General features: G+C 37.5%; 7 protein-coding genes across 7 annotated transcripts; 1 reads left to right on the plus strand and 6 right to left on the minus strand. All coding sequences in view use genetic code 12, as the record gives it.

Annotated features, from left to right (window-relative positions):
- Positions 1-1,322: 1,322 nt before the first annotated feature.
- On the plus strand, positions 1,323-1,718 carry TIM11 (F1F0 ATP synthase subunit e; the record flags this gene model as incomplete). The annotated part of the gene is made up of 2 exons (XM_064995757.1): positions 1,323-1,337; positions 1,455-1,718. The coding sequence occupies 2 exons, from the start codon at positions 1,323-1,325 to the stop codon at positions 1,716-1,718; spliced, it is 279 nt and encodes a 92-aa protein (XP_064851829.1).
- Positions 1,719-2,070: 352 nt separating this feature from the next.
- MRPL35 (mitochondrial 54S ribosomal protein mL38 MRPL35) lies at positions 2,071-3,276 on the minus strand (the record flags this gene model as incomplete). The annotated part of the gene is made up of 1 exon (XM_064995758.1): positions 2,071-3,276. One exon carries the CDS (start codon positions 3,274-3,276, stop codon positions 2,071-2,073), a length of 1,206 nt encoding a protein of 401 aa, XP_064851830.1.
- Positions 3,277-4,718: 1,442 nt separating this feature from the next.
- On the minus strand, positions 4,719-5,021 carry DASC09_021560 (uncharacterized protein; the record flags this gene model as incomplete). The annotated part of the gene is made up of 1 exon (XM_064995759.1): positions 4,719-5,021. One exon carries the CDS (start codon positions 5,019-5,021, stop codon positions 4,719-4,721), a length of 303 nt encoding a protein of 100 aa, XP_064851831.1.
- A 535-nt stretch (positions 5,022-5,556) lies between these two features.
- On the minus strand, positions 5,557-5,961 carry DASC09_021570 (uncharacterized protein; the record flags this gene model as incomplete). Its single annotated transcript, XM_064995760.1, has 1 exon — positions 5,557-5,961. The coding sequence occupies one exon, from the start codon at positions 5,959-5,961 to the stop codon at positions 5,557-5,559; it is 405 nt and encodes a 134-aa protein (XP_064851832.1).
- A 1,419-nt stretch (positions 5,962-7,380) lies between these two features.
- On the minus strand, positions 7,381-10,167 carry DASC09_021580 (uncharacterized protein; the record flags this gene model as incomplete). Its single annotated transcript, XM_064995761.1, has 1 exon — positions 7,381-10,167. The coding sequence occupies one exon, from the start codon at positions 10,165-10,167 to the stop codon at positions 7,381-7,383; it is 2,787 nt and encodes a 928-aa protein (XP_064851833.1).
- A 781-nt stretch (positions 10,168-10,948) lies between these two features.
- On the minus strand, positions 10,949-12,718 carry DASC09_021590 (uncharacterized protein; the record flags this gene model as incomplete). The annotated part of the gene is made up of 1 exon (XM_064995762.1): positions 10,949-12,718. The coding sequence occupies one exon, from the start codon at positions 12,716-12,718 to the stop codon at positions 10,949-10,951; it is 1,770 nt and encodes a 589-aa protein (XP_064851834.1).
- A 977-nt stretch (positions 12,719-13,695) lies between these two features.
- On the minus strand, positions 13,696-15,618 carry VMS1 (Vms1p; the record flags this gene model as incomplete). The annotated part of the gene is made up of 1 exon (XM_064995763.1): positions 13,696-15,618. One exon carries the CDS (start codon positions 15,616-15,618, stop codon positions 13,696-13,698), a length of 1,923 nt encoding a protein of 640 aa, XP_064851835.1.
- Positions 15,619-17,306: the final 1,688 nt, after the last annotated feature.

The following is a 17,306-nucleotide window of genomic DNA, read 5'->3' on the forward strand; positions in this document are numbered from 1 at the left end:
CTTCTCATTTCCACTGATGAGAACAAAGCTTAAGACTTCTTTACCTTGTCGTCTTAATGATGCAATCCGATCCATCCATATTCACACCAGTTGATTTGGAAATGTACTCATAAAGCTTGTTTTTTTGTTGTTGTTGTTTGTTTTTTTTTCTCTGTGATTTGATCCATTAATCACATACAAACACTTTAAGGTACAATGTGCGTGAAAAAACATTGTATTGTATGGAACACACCTTCACAAATGATATAATAAAAAGAAATCATCGGTACTTCACCATAAAACACTACAGTGACAGAGAAAAATGATAAATAGTAAATATAATGTATACATTAAGAAATTCAGAAATTCTTATTAGCACAAAAATTCAAGGAAAAATGATCAACGTTCTTATGGGAGTTGATTCTTTTGATCAATTCTTCCGTGAAGGTGGCTCAGCTTTTGCAAAGAGGCTGGGGCAAGCAAGTCTGAATCATGGCTCTTTACAGAGTTTGAATTGTTAATGGTAATTTCATATTGAGGATCGTATAAAATTACTGAATGAACAATACTGGTGGTGTATGTTACAAGCACATTTTGGTATAACAGCATTGTTATTTCGCTTTTGTTTGTTTCAGCTTGAAATAAGCGGGGACGGCTTTTGCCTTTGGATGAGGGGTTTTTTTCCTCCTTGGATACTACGCTGGGATATCCTAGCTGTAAATATAGCCATTTGAATCCATTTCTGGACATAATCACAATTTACTCTTGTGGCATAATAGACAGGAAGTTATACCGTAGTGCATATAGTAACCATCAGTATGCATATGGGAAGGATACAATTATAAAAAGCTCACAGTATTTGTGTGATGATATTTTATCGAAGCCTCAAAGAGAAGGAAATGAATAAGCATTTACGATTTACACTGTGTTTATTGCTTATCATTGCGTATATACTGGCGACATGATATATGCTTATTCATTTAATCCCTTTGTCATCACAGTCAATTATTCAAGAACAAATTTCTTTTTATGGATATTTTCAAAGATGATTTTCTTGTTCTTTTTTTTTTTTTTGATTTTTCATTGCGGCAACCAACAATACGTTAATATTTATTAGCAGAGGACTTAGTTCCTTCTGACTATTGTGTATTCAATATAACGATGTTATAGCCAAAAATCACTGACGGGTGTGGTACGAGAGGGTTATGCGCGTTAATGGCCAATCACCTTCCGGCGTTTGTTTTTCCCTCAGAAAAATTCAAACAGAAGAAAAAAAAAAGTGATTATTACCTAATAGGCCTCGCTATTGTACCATAGAAATCTATCAAATAACAAAATAGAAAATGAGCACTGTTAATGTATGTGATGGGGTATTGGATGTTATTATATATTGTCAAAAATTATAATCACAGAAATTGTATGGACTTTAAATTATCATCGTTGTGCATATGTCTTTACTAACATTTTACAAAAAGGTCTTCAGATACTCTGCTTTGGGATTAGGTGTTGTTTATGGCTTCACCCACCGTTATAGCCTTAAGTCAGCTGCTTTGAAGAAAGAAGCCGATGACAAGCTCAAGAACACTGAAAAATTGATTGCTGAAGCTAAGGAAGAGTACGCCAAGTTGAACAACAAGGGCAAAGACTCTAGCTCCACCGATTTGTCAAAGATCAACTTGGATGACAAGAACTTGGATTTTGCTAAGGTTATTTTGGGTAGTCTCGAAACTTTGAAATAAGTTAATCCTTTATCAATAAAGTAGACCATCAAAAATACAAAAAAAAGCATCTTAAAAAAACCACCAAGAAACGACAAACAATATTCCAACAATATATCATGACAAAAGAAAAGAAATAGAAAAAAAAAAAATTGAGGAGGTTTTTTTTTTATTTTCTTTTTCCCATTTTCCTCTAAAGGTATAATAGTATTGATCACAATCATAGTTTTCTTTCAAATTGCATAATTGCTTGTAGAAGTTTGTAGATATTTCTTTCTTTCTTACATTTCAAGCTTAAAATAAAGATCACATCTATTTACAAAACAATATGTATAAGCTCATCTTTCCTTTTTTTACCCATTTGACTCAAAAATCAACGACGGACTCTGTGGAACACTCTCCCATTTGGTAAACCGTACATCTCCCTAACATTCTTGACATTTCCATCCCATTTCAGTCTCCAAACATTAATACCAACAGGCACCAATTTATTTTCTGTCAAAAAGTCTGCCAAGGCAAAATCTTTTCTATTAAAGTTCAATTTTTCAGTGGCCAATGGACCTTCTTCTTGCTTCAACAACAAGGTGACAAATCTGCTGGTTGGCGAGTTCTTTTCCGGAACTGGTGGTAAGTATTCAGCAAATTCTCCTTGGCTCAACTCGTCAAATGACAAAACTTGGTTGTTGTGTTGGAAACTCACGTCCTTAACCCCATAGTTCAAGGTGATGTCGTAGGAGTTAGTCTTAGTGTTTGGATGATCCAAATTAACCACCAATAATGTGAATTTGTCAGATGGTTTCAACGCTTCGTCAATGTTCAAATAATTGACTTGGAAGATTGGAGGTTTCGAGGTGGCTCTAGATGATAAGATGTCCCCTGGGGTGATATACTTATTGACACCGGACTCGTTAATGAATTTCACCTTCAATTCAACGCTTGGGTTGATGGTTGGGATCGCATCTGGCAAGACGTGCAATTGTTCAATTCTTTGCATTAAAAGCATTTTGTTGAACCCTTCAAAGTTCTTGGTCTTGTAGTAGTATTGGTACACCAATTCGTCCAAGTTCAAGTTTTCTGGGTTGGAAAATTGGGCTTTATAAGCCACTTCTGGGTTGAATTTTTCCGCATCGATGATCAACTGGTTCTTCTTTTTCAACAACTGTGTCTTGACGGCTTCATCTGTTTCAGCAGCGATTTGCGATTCGATTTCGGTGACTTGGGAATATTTTTCTTTAGCTGTCTCTTGCAAAAAGTTGTAAGCTAATGGGAAAACTTCATCTAATCCAGTTGGGGAAGTGTACTTCATCTTACTCAACCCTTTCTTCAAAGTCAAAGGCCCTTTAGCTGGGTCGATTCCGTGTAAAAGCTCATTTCTTAATATTGGGTTTTTGATTTTCAATGATTCAGAACGTTTGTCAAACTGGGACCATACTCCTTCCTCATTAATTGTTGATGATGCTGTTGATGATTGGGAGGCTTCTTGTGATCTGACACCACCCACGACGGTGCTGAAAAAGGCTCTGCTGCCAGGAATTACCACATTTGGTATGCTACGTGATTTAGCAACACTTGTGATCATATTTGTAACAACCGGGGGTATTGATATATATATATATTGTGTTCCACAGAGTGAAAAAATTGTCTTACCGTTTGCAATTTCTTCATCTTCTTCTTTTCGGTCGTTTTTTTTTTCTTTCTGCGCACCGGCGTTACCCGGTACTATATTGAGATAGGATTCCAACATGAGAGTGATCAAATTGACGTATATCTCGACCTTGTCGTTATGGTAAAATGAACATGAAAATCGATGGCTATTATGAGAGCATTTTTTGGTGAGATAGAAAAGTCTCTTTAATGTGCTCAAAATGCCATATTTCAAGAAAAAATAAAAATAAATTGATAGAACAAAAAATTCCATAGGATTTCCACTAGATTGTGAAGCATGAACCTTGTGAAATATTCTCTTTATTTTTTTGTGTTTTTCTGAATCGCAACCACAGGAAGGCAAAAAATTTATAGCAAAATTTTATGGGTTTTTTCTGAAATTATAGTAGTAAAGCTTTTCATATGGAGTGAGAATTCCAGTAAGTATTCAAATGAGGTTAATTTTGAGTTTCAAACTACGTAAAGTTGAATACATGAGACTTTTGTTCCTTAAAAACCTACTATACAAGGATGAGAAACCGAAGGTTCTTTGTTATCACAAACTGTGAATATCCATAAATTTTAAAAAAAGTTTTGATGAATGGATAACCGATACATATTATCATCCTTCAGTTTTCTCTCCAGTTCATTAAGAAAAATACCTTTTCTTTTTTTGTTGTTGTTCAGTATTTACTAGATAACTTAAATCCAAGACTTACTACATCTATTTATCAGAAAATGACTCAATACATCCTCAAAGTTTTTTGGGATACCCAGAATCGTTCACCGAACCCGGCGAAACGTGGTAATATTTTTTAAGGTTGGGGCCGCGACATGGCGCAATTTTTTTTTTTTTTCTAATCTTGAGACTTTAATTAGTTGTTAGCCCAATCAACCATGTTATTATACTAGTAAAAAACCTACAATTAAAAGAAAAAAAAGCAAAAAAAAGAAAGGCAAAATAACAACGTTAATTCGTACAGTCTATATGATAAAATAGTAATAATATTATGGTGCCGTTGTGCTCCATTGATGACCAGCACGGAGAGAATGAATTGAAGCAAGATGATATTGTAGTAGTATGATATGGTTAATATAATGATGCGATTTGATATAATGATGTGATTGGATGTAATAAAGTGAGAAGATGGTAGATTAAAATTTTTTGTAAACTGATTTTTGAGCAGTTGATATGATGAAGAAAGCAATAATGATAATAATAATGATAATAATAACAATAATGATAATAATAATAATGATAATAATAATAATAATAATAATAATAATGTACAATAATAAAGGGAAACGATGATGAATAATGATGATGAAAAAAATAGTCTATAAGTGAAAGGTTGTTTTGGGGAAATCGAAATATCGTCAATGCTTTCTTTTTGATTTCTTCAGGCCCGTTGGTGGTATTGATGGCGCCAAAGGAACATAATTGTTAGATAAAGGATCGAACTGTGAGGTGTTGATCTCGGGAAACAACGAGCTTCCAGCACTATTTAACTGGATCTCCTTAGTACTATTGTAAGAGTTCTTCAAACAACTGGTGTTGATTTTAGGCAACCCAAACATCATGTTTTGGCCACTATTGTTGTTGTTGTTGTTGTTGGTGCTATTGTTATTGTTAGGGAAATTTGATGTGGTCATATTGAAGTCATAGTTCACCACGAGCATATTGATTGTTATATTAAACAGGTATATATGTAATATATATGTCCACCAAAAAAAAAAAAAAAGAACAGGGCTTGACAGTTATATATAATTACACATATATATATGGTAAGAACGGCAGAAAAGGCACCAAATGACGTGTGGCTCATGGAAAATAAAGTGTGGGCCCAATATGCATTGTCACCTTTGTGATAATCCTTAGAGAAATCACCAGTGATACAACCTTAAAATTTCTTATAACCAACACCCACAATGCCGTGCAGGTTATAAACGGCGTCAATTTTTGCGCGGGAAAATGAGGCAGGTGCCACAGCGGTGGGAGGGTGTGTTTGTGTATCTATTACCCAAAACTATCATTTCCAAAACGCAAAATTGCTTTATCATAAGGCAACACAGGATTTCGCCAATTACAATAATGACTCATATTACTACATTAAGCAATGGAAAAAATAAAGCTCATCATTTATTAAAATAATTTAATTCATTCTCAATTTAAGTGGTTTTTGTTGTGTGTCGTGTGCATCCCGTACTGGTCCATTTATTTTCTGGACTTGACTGGGTAGGACTTTCTAGCGGTCTTACCTCTGGAGTATTGGGAAGCGGTCTTGACGGCAACAACTCTCAAGTCATCTCTGTAACCCTTGGTGGTGTTGGAAACAGCAAGAGCCAACTTTCTGGCAGCCTTGTATTCGTTGAACTTTTGAACGTGGACGGCCTTAGATGGCTTGTTAGCGTTCTTAGCAACCTTGGTGCTGACAACAACCTTACCGTCAACTTCAGTGACACCAACGGCTTTGTCGTTAGCCAAACCAGAAGAGTTCTTGGAGTTCTTGTGGGTGACGTTCAATGGGTCCTTGGAGAAGACAGTACCTTGGAACTTAACGAGGTACTTGGAGTTACCCTTGGTCAATTCCCAGATGAGATCGTTAGAGACGTTAGACATTGTGATTGTTATTGATATGGTTGTTGATGGTAGATATTACAAACAGCTAGTATTACTACGTGGGGGAACTAATTCCACCATTATCAACGAAAAAAAACACCAAAAAAAAAATAATCCGGTACCCTAAAAAATAGGGCAAGTTTTGCCCAAACTTGGAAATCACAGTCACATTTTAGTCACGGGATGAAGTACGTAATTGATTATGCAATACACACTTTTGATTATGTAATATATATACCCACTCAATACCCAAGTTATCACTGAGGTTAGATATATTTATCATATTCGTAGCATCTGATATTCATTAGACATTCTTCTTGTAATGATATGCGTATTGGGCCCACACTTTATTTTCCTTGACGTCTCAGCACCTCGTAGCGGATTGTAAAATTCATGAGAAAGTGACCTTTTCAATTGATGTTTTTCATATTTGAAGATAGTATATGGAGCTATATTACTCAGTATTGGGTTGTAACTTTTCTTTTTACCTACTTATAATCACCTAGTGAAAACTACATAGAATATCTTCATTCCATTATTTTTGATAGCCGATAACGGTTCTGTCCATATAGTTATTTAACGTAACACTCGCAATAATTCAACAGACACTGGGTTCTATCAGAAGTTAACTTGTGTATTTATCGCCTCCTCATTGAATCCATACATCTTGGTTGCACGATACCACATGATTAAAATTTACTGTGGTCACCACTTATGTGAAATGCAGAGAAATTCTATCTCAAGGTGAAACTACATACCCAATATGTATTGTGATAATGGCTGAATAATCCAAAATTATATACTTGAATATCTAAGAAGTTCGCGTCCAAAAAAGAAAGAGAATGTAGCACACTAGTATTGCCCCTATCCTGCTGAAACAAAGGCGATCAACAAAAATTTGGTCAAGAAAAAATAGATAAGTTTTTTAAATGTACAAGCAACAAAGAAGACCCGACCAAATAAATAATTCAACTAAGTCATATTTCAAATAAAAGAGAGAGAGAGAGAGAGAAAAAAAAAAAAAAGAAATACAGAAAGCGAAATTGGGAGACTGGTGAAAAAGTATTTTGGCTTCTAAAGTATCGCCGATGTTGACATAAATGCTAGTCGCACCATGCATGAAGCAGGACCACGTAAAGCATCTCGATGTATCCAATATGACAATCAGTAGTATTTAAGGTAGAGAGGCAACACACAAGAAAGCTCAACACAAAATATCAATTAAACAAGATAATAGTATAATGAATAATAATTTTTTTAAATTAGCAGGAAAAATATTTCCCAAAAATGTATAACTAGCAAGAAAAAAACAAATGTAACAACAACAATAATAATAAAGAAAGAAAGAAAGAAAGAAAGAAAGAAAGAAAGAAAAAAGGAGTAATATGCACAATATGTTAGAATATGTTTATTCAATTTTCACAAATAATTATGCCCAATGTAATAATTCTCCGCACCAACCATGGTCACTTCACTATCCATGGTAATTTCACTACCAACATCGTCGTCATCAGAATCATTAAATGGCTCTTGTTCTAAAGAAGCTTCCTCATCAATTTCCAACTCATTGATCTTCATGTTTAATTCAACAAAATGATGGATCATGCTGGTTCTCGTACCGAAATCAATCTTTGATCCATCAGGGGACCCAAGCCAAATTCTTCCCGCCCCGATGAACTTTTCCAAATGATAAAGAATGGAGGACTTGACAAATGGGATTTCGTAAGTTGATCCCTTAGAAGAGTTCACAAAGTTATGGATTTGAAATGTAAGCATCATGAGGAAGGTTATACCCAAATGGTCCAAGTTCAAAGCACTGATGGCGGCGGCGGCTGGGTTATGATTCCCATTGTTGGTCTTATTATTAGCATTGTCAATATTGACTGATTCTGGATCGATTTCTCCAAGCTTTGACACCACTTGCGATATTTGTTCAAGTTTCAGGCCAGTGGACAAGTTCTTCTTTTGCAAAATATGTTGCACCATGATACATGATACGAACAATGAATAGTTCACGTTAATCAATTCCTCAGATTTCATAACCACTTCATTATCATCATCATATCCACCAAACAATTCTAACATTTCCAAAGATTTACGTATCGAGGCCTCAGTAGGGTTGAACAACGCAGTCATCATTTGCAAAGTCAATGATTCAATTGCTTGATCAGCACAAATATTGGTAGCATTAGAAATCAATTCTTGACATTCTGAGGCAATGGTTGGCAAATCAAACAAAGAGTCCACCATGATGTAAAGGATTTCTGAAAGATAATTCTGGACTTTCCACGAACCAATAAGTTCCAGAATCGCCAAATCTTGCGAAGGGCGGGCTTTAACAATCCGAGAGATCAATGATGGTTGGAAAATCTCTTCGTAGTCACAAGACTTCAACAAATTAACAAATTTATCATTATCATCCTTGTGTTCATCAATCAAGTCTTTGGCAGAGTTGTAAAAATTATTAGCTAACCAATCGCCGATTCTCATCACCACGAAATTGCAATCATTTGTCAAAATTTTCACGAGCAACGACTTGTTGAATTGCATCTTAGAATTCTGCAAAGGTGTCAAATTTCTATTAGGGAAATACATCATTGATTCCGCCAATAATCTCAATCTTTCAACACTTTGGTGATTAGTATGGCCCTCGATATTACCATCACCATTATTAACATTCTCATTAATGTTATCGTAATGATGCATCAAATGCTTATTGATTTGACCATATAGATCGTTGGCAATTACATGGGTGGAAGGAGCCACTATCGAAGCAAAGAATCTTTTAAACATTTGCAAATAAGATCTCACTCCATTATTGCGAGCCCCTTGCTTGTCACTGGAGTGGGTCAATACCCCTTCAAACCCATTACCAACATTGATCAAATTAATGTTCAAAATGTAACAAGCACACCATAATACAAGTGCAAATTTTCCAAGCAAACTGAATAATTTCCCAGGGAAATCTAATCCATTAGTTTGGGAACCAGAGTTATACATCAACATAGGAACGGACATCAAAGATCGCGAATTACCTTCACCGCCAGCTCTGAAATCTTCTAAGGCGCCAGACCCCACCACACAAGCGAGAGATCCCATCAAGATCTTTGAGCCAAGGCTTTTAGGTTGTTGCTGATAGTTGTTGGTATAATACCCAGCATCATGAGATGATGAAGAGGTGCTGGTAGCAGGACTACTAAGGCTGGAGGAATGATGATGATGAGACATGATATCATCATTAGAAATACTAATGGTCGAACTTTTTCTGGAGTCCAGGTTCAGCAAAGCACAATTCAAGGTCTTATTTTCCTCCATCAATTGATAATTCTTCATTTCCAAATGTTTGATATACTCTGTTGCTTTTAACAAAATCGTCGCCTTGTTCAACTTTTTGGCAGGTTGTAAACCATCGAGTTCCACAGATTCATCACCACTATCAACGGTAAGGACTTTCAACGAAGGAACGCAATCTCTAAGCAATTTGATCTTATCATTAATATTGGTACGATATTTTTTCTCAATCATATTATGAGACGATTTTTCCTTCTTTGGCTTGGTGACCTTGCTGTTGACTTTGGTCTTACTATTAACATTCACAGTCGAAGCAATTGGTTTTGACGAGCTCAAAGGTTTGATCTTTATATTGGAAGCGCGTTTTGGCTGGATCGATTTAGGAATCGTTTGCAGTTCCAATTTGATGTTTTCTGGGTTGAATTTCAGATCATCATTGGACAATAACTTGCTTATGACTTCCAATTCATCTGCCCGATTATTGTTACTTATATGGTCCTGGTGGTCATGTATAACGTCAGGACTACTACTCTGAGTTTCATTGGAAGAGGTGAAACTATCTGGTGACAAATGATCAGAAAATGATTGGTCATTGGACATCATGGTGTTAGATAGCGACATTGGTTGCTGAATGTTTGATGACATTTGTTGTTGTTGTTGTTGTTGCTGCTGCTGTAATTGCAATGGCTGACCAAAATTCAAAGTAGAGAAATCATTGAGATCAGAAGCATTTGGGTTGAAGCTAGAAAACAATAACTCATTTGGTTCAGCATTAACATTGACATTGTTATATATATAAAACATGTCTGGAGGTTGTTGCATCATCATTGGCTGCTGGATAGGCTTACCATTCTGATGCTTTTGATCATTGAACGACGCCAAAAAGGCATCACAATCGTCAAATGTAAGGGACATTTTCACAAAATTCTTTTGCTGAGTATTAAAGGAAGATGGGATATTGATGACTCTTTAGTTCCCAAACCACTATATCTATCTATCGTTCCGTTTTTTCCGTAGGTCACAAAATATAACTCAGATCAAATCAATATCACACAAAATGATTGGAGCATCAAGTGGAACATAAAGATGGGTTATTATAACGGTCCAAAAAAAAAGGAAAAGATTGGTTCATGGCAAGAGAGTAGAAGCAACCACCGCATTTTTTTTTTTTTTAGTTCTCCCTAAACATCTTGTTTCAAAATTTTCATGAAATGTCTTGCCTAATTGGAAATATCGTACGATTTATCGCGGTGTATATGCTCTTACACAAAAATTGCTTTTTTTTTCAAGTGTCTTTTTGGGGTTGCCCGGCGAGTAAATGTGACACATTACCAACCAAGTGGTGCATACACCTATGTTTTGGATATTATTCCTCGAGAGAAAATACGGGTAACACTATTATTTGGAAGAACACCCACACATATGGTACATACACCACTGTGTTGGAATTTATGTTGTGACAACAGCCCGGGTAACGTTGCATAATTATATAAGATATTACATAATACAGATTAACATTACCCGCACAAAGCATTATGAGCCCTGTCTATATTTGACAATAATCCACCATAATGGTATATGATTACATACAATAATAATAATCCATAATGTTTAAATCTATAGCACCCAAACTCTAATTAAATAATAATAAATAAACAACAAACAAAAATTTAATCGATAAAACAAGAACTTTCCATCAGTTGCTTGTTGGCACTGATATGGCGACCCCAAAAGCCGACTCCAAACATTCCTTGTAAGTTGGGATTTTCACCATTTGTGCTGCCAAATCACTAGTTGTGGAGAATCTCACGGTATTAACCACCTCATCGACACTTTTCCCCAACTTCACTGCCCCAAAGATACTGAATACCGCCGAACCAATGGTAAAGATAATATCTTCCGGCAGGAGTGTCCCAGTGATTGACCAAGTCACCAACGCTTGGACCCCTGCTAATATCCCATCAATGGCAATCGCAGCAAAACCGTCCAAGAAAATTGCTGCTACCCCGATGACTGCGAAAACTATTCTAAGAATCTTCAATTTCCGTTCCTCTTTTTCGATTTTGATATCCTTGGCCCCTTCTTCATCGATTTGCATGGCGCTGATGGCCATCTGCACGTAAGTCGGCACGGGAATCAAGAAATCAATCAAGTCAATAGGACTGACTTTACCAAATGAAGCGTTGGCGGTGGCCAACAAGTCAGCGAAACTCGTCAAGTTGTCCCAAGTGAAATTGGCAAGGGGATCAGGGACTAATTGTACAGCACTAGGCAAGGTCATATTGTGGGTCTTGAACTTGCACTTTTTCTTGGAGATATTGAACGTAGCAGCCCCTTCCAGTAATATCAAATCCTCAGCCTTAATTGATAAGTTATAATACAGGGCCAAACTTTTAGCGGCGGCATCTTTTTTGGAATCTTCAATGTACAAATTCTTGAAACTTCCACCTTTACAATTGACTTCCTCTTTAGCAGTATTCACTTTATGAATACACTGGTCATTGTTCCATATATCGTTTGCTGCTGCGTTACAACGATAGTATTGCATATTATTCATTTGGTCATTGTTCAACCAAGAACCAAACTCCGACATGATACTCAGCTGAATCGATTTGATATAGGCCTGATAATTCTTTTGGTAAGTGGAGTTTTCATTGATGAGGTAGGTCAAGTTTCTCACGGCAATTGCTCCCTGGTTCAAATAAAAGCCTACCCAAGCAGAATAACGGCATCCATATTTTGCGGTACTAATATCGGCACCGGTGGTGATATGTGAATAATCAGTACCACATTCATAGACATCAACATAATCTGAATCAGGAACGATTTCTGATTGATCCACCACCGGGATGACACTTCTGGTGACTTTCTTTTCCATCGATTTCAACACCTTGGATTGATAAGCAATGTTTTTAGCTAATGATTTGCTGGCTTTGGCCTTTGATTTTGCGGCCGCTTTTGATGCTTTGGCTTCTGACTTGGCTTCAGCTTTGGACGACGCTGCTACTGCTTTAGATGCAGATTTCGATGCTGCGGCTAGCGATTTGGATTCAGCTTTTGAAGCATTAGCCTCTGATTTGGACTCTGCTTTGGCGGACTTTGAAGCAGCATCAGCCCTAGATTTTGACACCTTGGAAGCGGATATTGATGCCGATTTGGCAGCATTGGAAGCTGCTTGGAACGCTTTAGATGCGGCGGCAGCAGCAGACTTAGAAGCATTTTTAGAAGACTTGGAAGCATTTGCAGCAGCTTTGGCAGCCGATTTTGATGCACTTTCAGCAGCTTTGGCCGCGGATTTGGAAGCTGCGGCAGCAGCTTTAGATGCTGACTTTTCAGACTTCTCTTCAGCAGATTCACGCTTGACAAAAGAAGTTGGTGCTGGTGCTTCAGTTATGGGAACATAACTGATTGCTGAAATGATTGGAAAAAGCCAAAGACATATGATCAACAAAATGGATCTTTTCATGGCGAAGAGATGAGAACTAAGTGTATCTATTTTGAAAATATAGCAATAATAATAACAGAAAATTCTTATTAGACTGCCACAGCAGCTTCTCTTATATTTATTGCCCGCATAACACCCAAACGTTTGGAAACTACTTCATTTGTCGAAAGTACGGATAATCGACAATGTTTCAAACAGAACAAGAGTCTGGTAACAAGAAATATTGTTAGTGGCAGCTAATCCATTAGTACCAATTTGCACGTGGTTGGGGTACAATGTGACACACCCTAAAGCAAAGGATCGGCGACTTACATTTTCTGACACATTTTTTTGGCGTCTTGGGGAATCATTATTGTTTCATGTTTCTGTGGGAGTTGAGAATTCCTAATTTCTTCCACCATTATAGTTTCGGCTAAAGTTTATTCCGTTAAAGTTCTTTTTTTTTTTTTTTGTGACGTTGATGGGCTGCCAAATTTACACCATATATATTAAAAATCCTATGGGTATTTACGTGGACAGCACATGTATTATTTTTCTCCTTTTCTCTGTGTCTCCAAGAGAAATCAAGCCCTAGGAGGTAAATGAATCATCCAATTTCCGTACCGCTTCTTGTATAATTCACTTGTCAATCTTGGCGATCGGTGCAGAAACTTCAACGTAGAGTCGAATAGAAAAAGGCAAAACCCAGAGGGCCACTATATCTAACAAAACTTTAGATGGCGCAGATTCTATATTAATATTGTATTCCTAACATTCTCAGACCCTCATTCTAAAAAAAACTCTCCAATTTCATATTTCCAAGAAATAGAAGAGTTCCCAATGTATAATATAACATTATAAAATACTACTTACAGTGGCAATTTGTTATGGAAAATGAAGAATGAAACACATCAAGGTTACATCTTTAATTGTGTTACAAAACATCGCTATCATCTAATTCATCCATTATTAACATTTAAATCACAAAGACGTAGATATTTAGATGAAAAAAAAACTTTTCACTTTTTACCAAACCGTGCCTCTGCCGCCCTTGCCCTTCTTTCTCTTTCCAATTTTCTTCGGTCGTCTTCACTCAAACTTTGGACAATTTGCTTATCTATTTTGGCCATACTACCCCCATCCAATACTTTTCCGTCGCTACCGAATTTTCGGGTGACACTTTCTTGTCGAAGTTTACTTTTCTCTTCCGCCACCATCTGTTCCCTTGCTTTCCGTTCGCGTTCCAATTCTTTGGCTTCCAAAGCAATTATATCTTCTTCACTTAACCCTGGGAAGTTCACCATATGTGCCCCAGAATTACCATCCCAATCACAATAACTCTCTCCTAATTTGAATCTTGCCTTTTGGAACGATCTTTGACACTTGATATCGTCGCCGCTGCAACGATCGTCACCACCACTGGCAAGCAAATCAAACGCAGTTTTCCCCGAATTGCTCTTGATAGTGGCATCGGCTTTGAGGGTCACCAAAAGTACGTAGATCATATGAGATTGACGTTGCTCAGCAGCCCAGTGGAGTAAAGTCGGGGCTTTATGGTGTTTTACTAATGGTTCAAGTGAGGAGTTCACGTCGATTTTATTACGACGTAAATACGCAATTAATGCCGGAGCTTTGGATTTCTTTAACAATCCTATCAATTCGTTGGTGTGTTTAATCTCCGGGGTTTCTGGTGATGCTTGGCTAGTAGTGGTGACAGTGGAACTCGTTGATGACGATGATAATGATTTGGAGGATTGCAATTGTTGTTGTTTCTGTTTGGCAAGTCGTGAACGATCATCAATTTTTGGAAGGTTAACCGGGGTAAGATACGTCAATGCCACCCAAGCATGACGTAATTCTTGGATAGTTGGTCTTTTGGTGGTGAATGGGAATTTCTTGATTCTTGGATCATTCTTATACAATTCGAATTCTTTATTTTTTTTAGTGTTGTCAGTAATATCGTCGCCACTGACAATCAATCTGAAGTTCCGGACATTATTAGCCTTGATAAAGATCGATTTGCATTTGCTTAAATATGGTGCCCAGCCTTTGATAGCTTCTCTCACGTCGTTGGCAAGGGCTTGTTCATTATATCTTCTCAAACTCGAACCGGCAGAATTCGCCTTCCCTTTAGCATTATCCATTGCCGATTGTGACCCCCCTTGCTTTCTACGTGTGGTATAACGATGGAAGGATTTATGGTCAATGAAAGAAACGGTTTGTGAGAGGTATTGTCCTGCTTCATGGGGGCTGATTTGCTTCTTGATGACTCGTGGTTTATGCGAGACGATTGCGGCGACAAAATGCCCACCACTAATCATGAAAAGCGCAGAGATTTCTTCATCATTATATTGGTGTTTCCATTGTTTCAACGCCTCAAGAGGATTTGTAATTTCAGTAGGATCAAAGATTGATTTATAAATCCCCATCTTTTGTAAATCGTGTTGGTGATGATGACCGGAGGAATTTTTGATGGTGATATCTGAATTGAAAAACATGTATGGGGATCGGGTATTCAAATAATCCACTCGAGTATCTGTATCATCATAAGCAATGATTTGTGAATTGGTATGAGCAGGCCTTTCAAGATAAATATCCTCTTCTTCTTCTTCTTCTTCTTCTTCTTCATCATCGTCACCATTTTCTGAGCCGCTTGACAAATCTTCATCTTCATTTATCGATTCTTTTAAAATAGGTAGTTCAGTCGAACGAGGTTTTGGATAAACAATTTTCGGTAAACTTTCTTGTAAGCTTGACACATCCATTATTGCTGATGATGATGGTGATCTGGATGGCAAAGTTGGCCATTGGAAACCATCGGGTTTTGGCACCATTTTTGCTTCGAAGTCGAAGAACACCGGGCGCAAGCCTGTCAAGATTTCTTCACGAAGGTTGTAGATGTACAAATCATTACAATTAAGGTCCTCATATGCAACCAGCATTGTAAAAATCACTGATGATTCCTATTTAACGAGAAAGAAATTAGTAAAGAGAAGTTTGGGAAATTTTCAGAAAATTAACAAGAAAAATCGCCATTTTGTATCACGTGCGAAACATGCTAATGGTAGATGATAACGCTAACATTTGGTTCAATCTAGGATATACTCTTTGCGGGATGTATGTTAGACCACTAATGATGGCGAGAACAAACAGATAATGACACTATTCGATCTGATAACTGAGAATAATCATGAAGGTGCCATTATTCTACTGTTTTTCAGTTCTTTGTACCAGTCCCACGGACAGATCCCCATAGATATACAGTCCCACGGCCCAGTGGTGAAACTGTTTTGGTTCCGACAACATTTCTGTTTACAAATTCCCAAGAACATGGTGCCGCAACTCAGCAGCAGGGCGATCAGGGTCCATCCTTACCCTGGTTTTTTGTGGAGTGGCAATGCCCAGAAAATAACCATCTTATCTGTGCTGTCGTCGTGTGTTATCAGTTATCGTGGATGCTCATTGCTGTAAATCACAGATAAATCACAGAGGTGAGACACCAACAAAGTCCTTTCTTCTATGATATATTATACATAGCACCTAGATGAATTTCCAACCGAATTCTCCTCCATTGCTAATCGGAGATGCCACTAGAAGGAAAACAAACAAACCCTATTATTCATTTCCGTGTGCTTTTTGATCGTCCTAGTGGCTACCGTTTTTAGCCAATAATTGGCCTAACCTCTACGCCGCACGACCTTTAGTGATCTTTCCAGCATGCCTGATTGTCAACGCCTCACAATCTTATCAGACAACTTCGATAAGATATATATATATATATAACCACCACTATCATTTCAGAAACTTTTCATTTGGATCTTCTCTTATCCATCTTTATATACACGCACATCATTCATCATGGAAAAGAAATTTGATGACACTAAACTGTTTGCTAGCTCCAATATCGTGGCTACCGAAGTGCCATACGACTATGGATCAATAAAATCAGAAAAACTCACTGGCTGGGAAGGTTTCAAAGACGGTTTCCGCAGAAAAGACGGATCAGAAGTCCAGCAAGAATTGAAGAAAACATTGTCGACCAGACACATCATCATGATCGCCCTTTCTACAGGGGTTGGTACTGGGCTTTGGGTGGGGTCTGGTAAATCGTTAGCTGCTGCTGGGCCTGCTGGGGTTCTTTTAGGATACGCGATTATCTCTTTTATGGTGTTCTTTGTCATTGACGCTGCTGGGGAATTGGCAGTGGCCTACGGTAGTTTATCTGGAGGGTTCAACGCTTATCCTAGAAAGTTCATTGACGAATCGGTAGGGTTTGCGGTTGGTTGGAACTACGCTATCCAATGGTTGACAGTGTTCTCGTTGGAATTGGTCACTGCTACCATGACTTTGAAGTACTGGACCCAAGTGAACTCCGATATCTTCGTCGCTCCATTTTACCTTCTAATTTTGGCGATCAACTTCTTTGGGGCTAAAGGGTACGGGGAAGCCGAATTCTTCTTTAATACCACCAAATTGATCACCATCACCGGGTTCATTATTCTTGCCATCATCACCGATTTAGGAGGATCCGGTAATAAAGAATTCATTGGAGGTAAGTATTGGAACAACCCTGGAGCTTTTGAAAATGGATTTAAAGGGCTCTGTAACGTGTTTGTTTCGGCAGCGTTTG

The sequence above is a fragment of the Saccharomycopsis crataegensis genome (assembly GCF_037102585.1).
Source record: "Saccharomycopsis crataegensis DNA, jcf7180000000074, whole genome shotgun sequence".
NCBI classification, from domain to species: Eukaryota; Fungi; Ascomycota; class Saccharomycetes; order Ascoideales; family Saccharomycopsidaceae; genus Saccharomycopsis; species Saccharomycopsis crataegensis.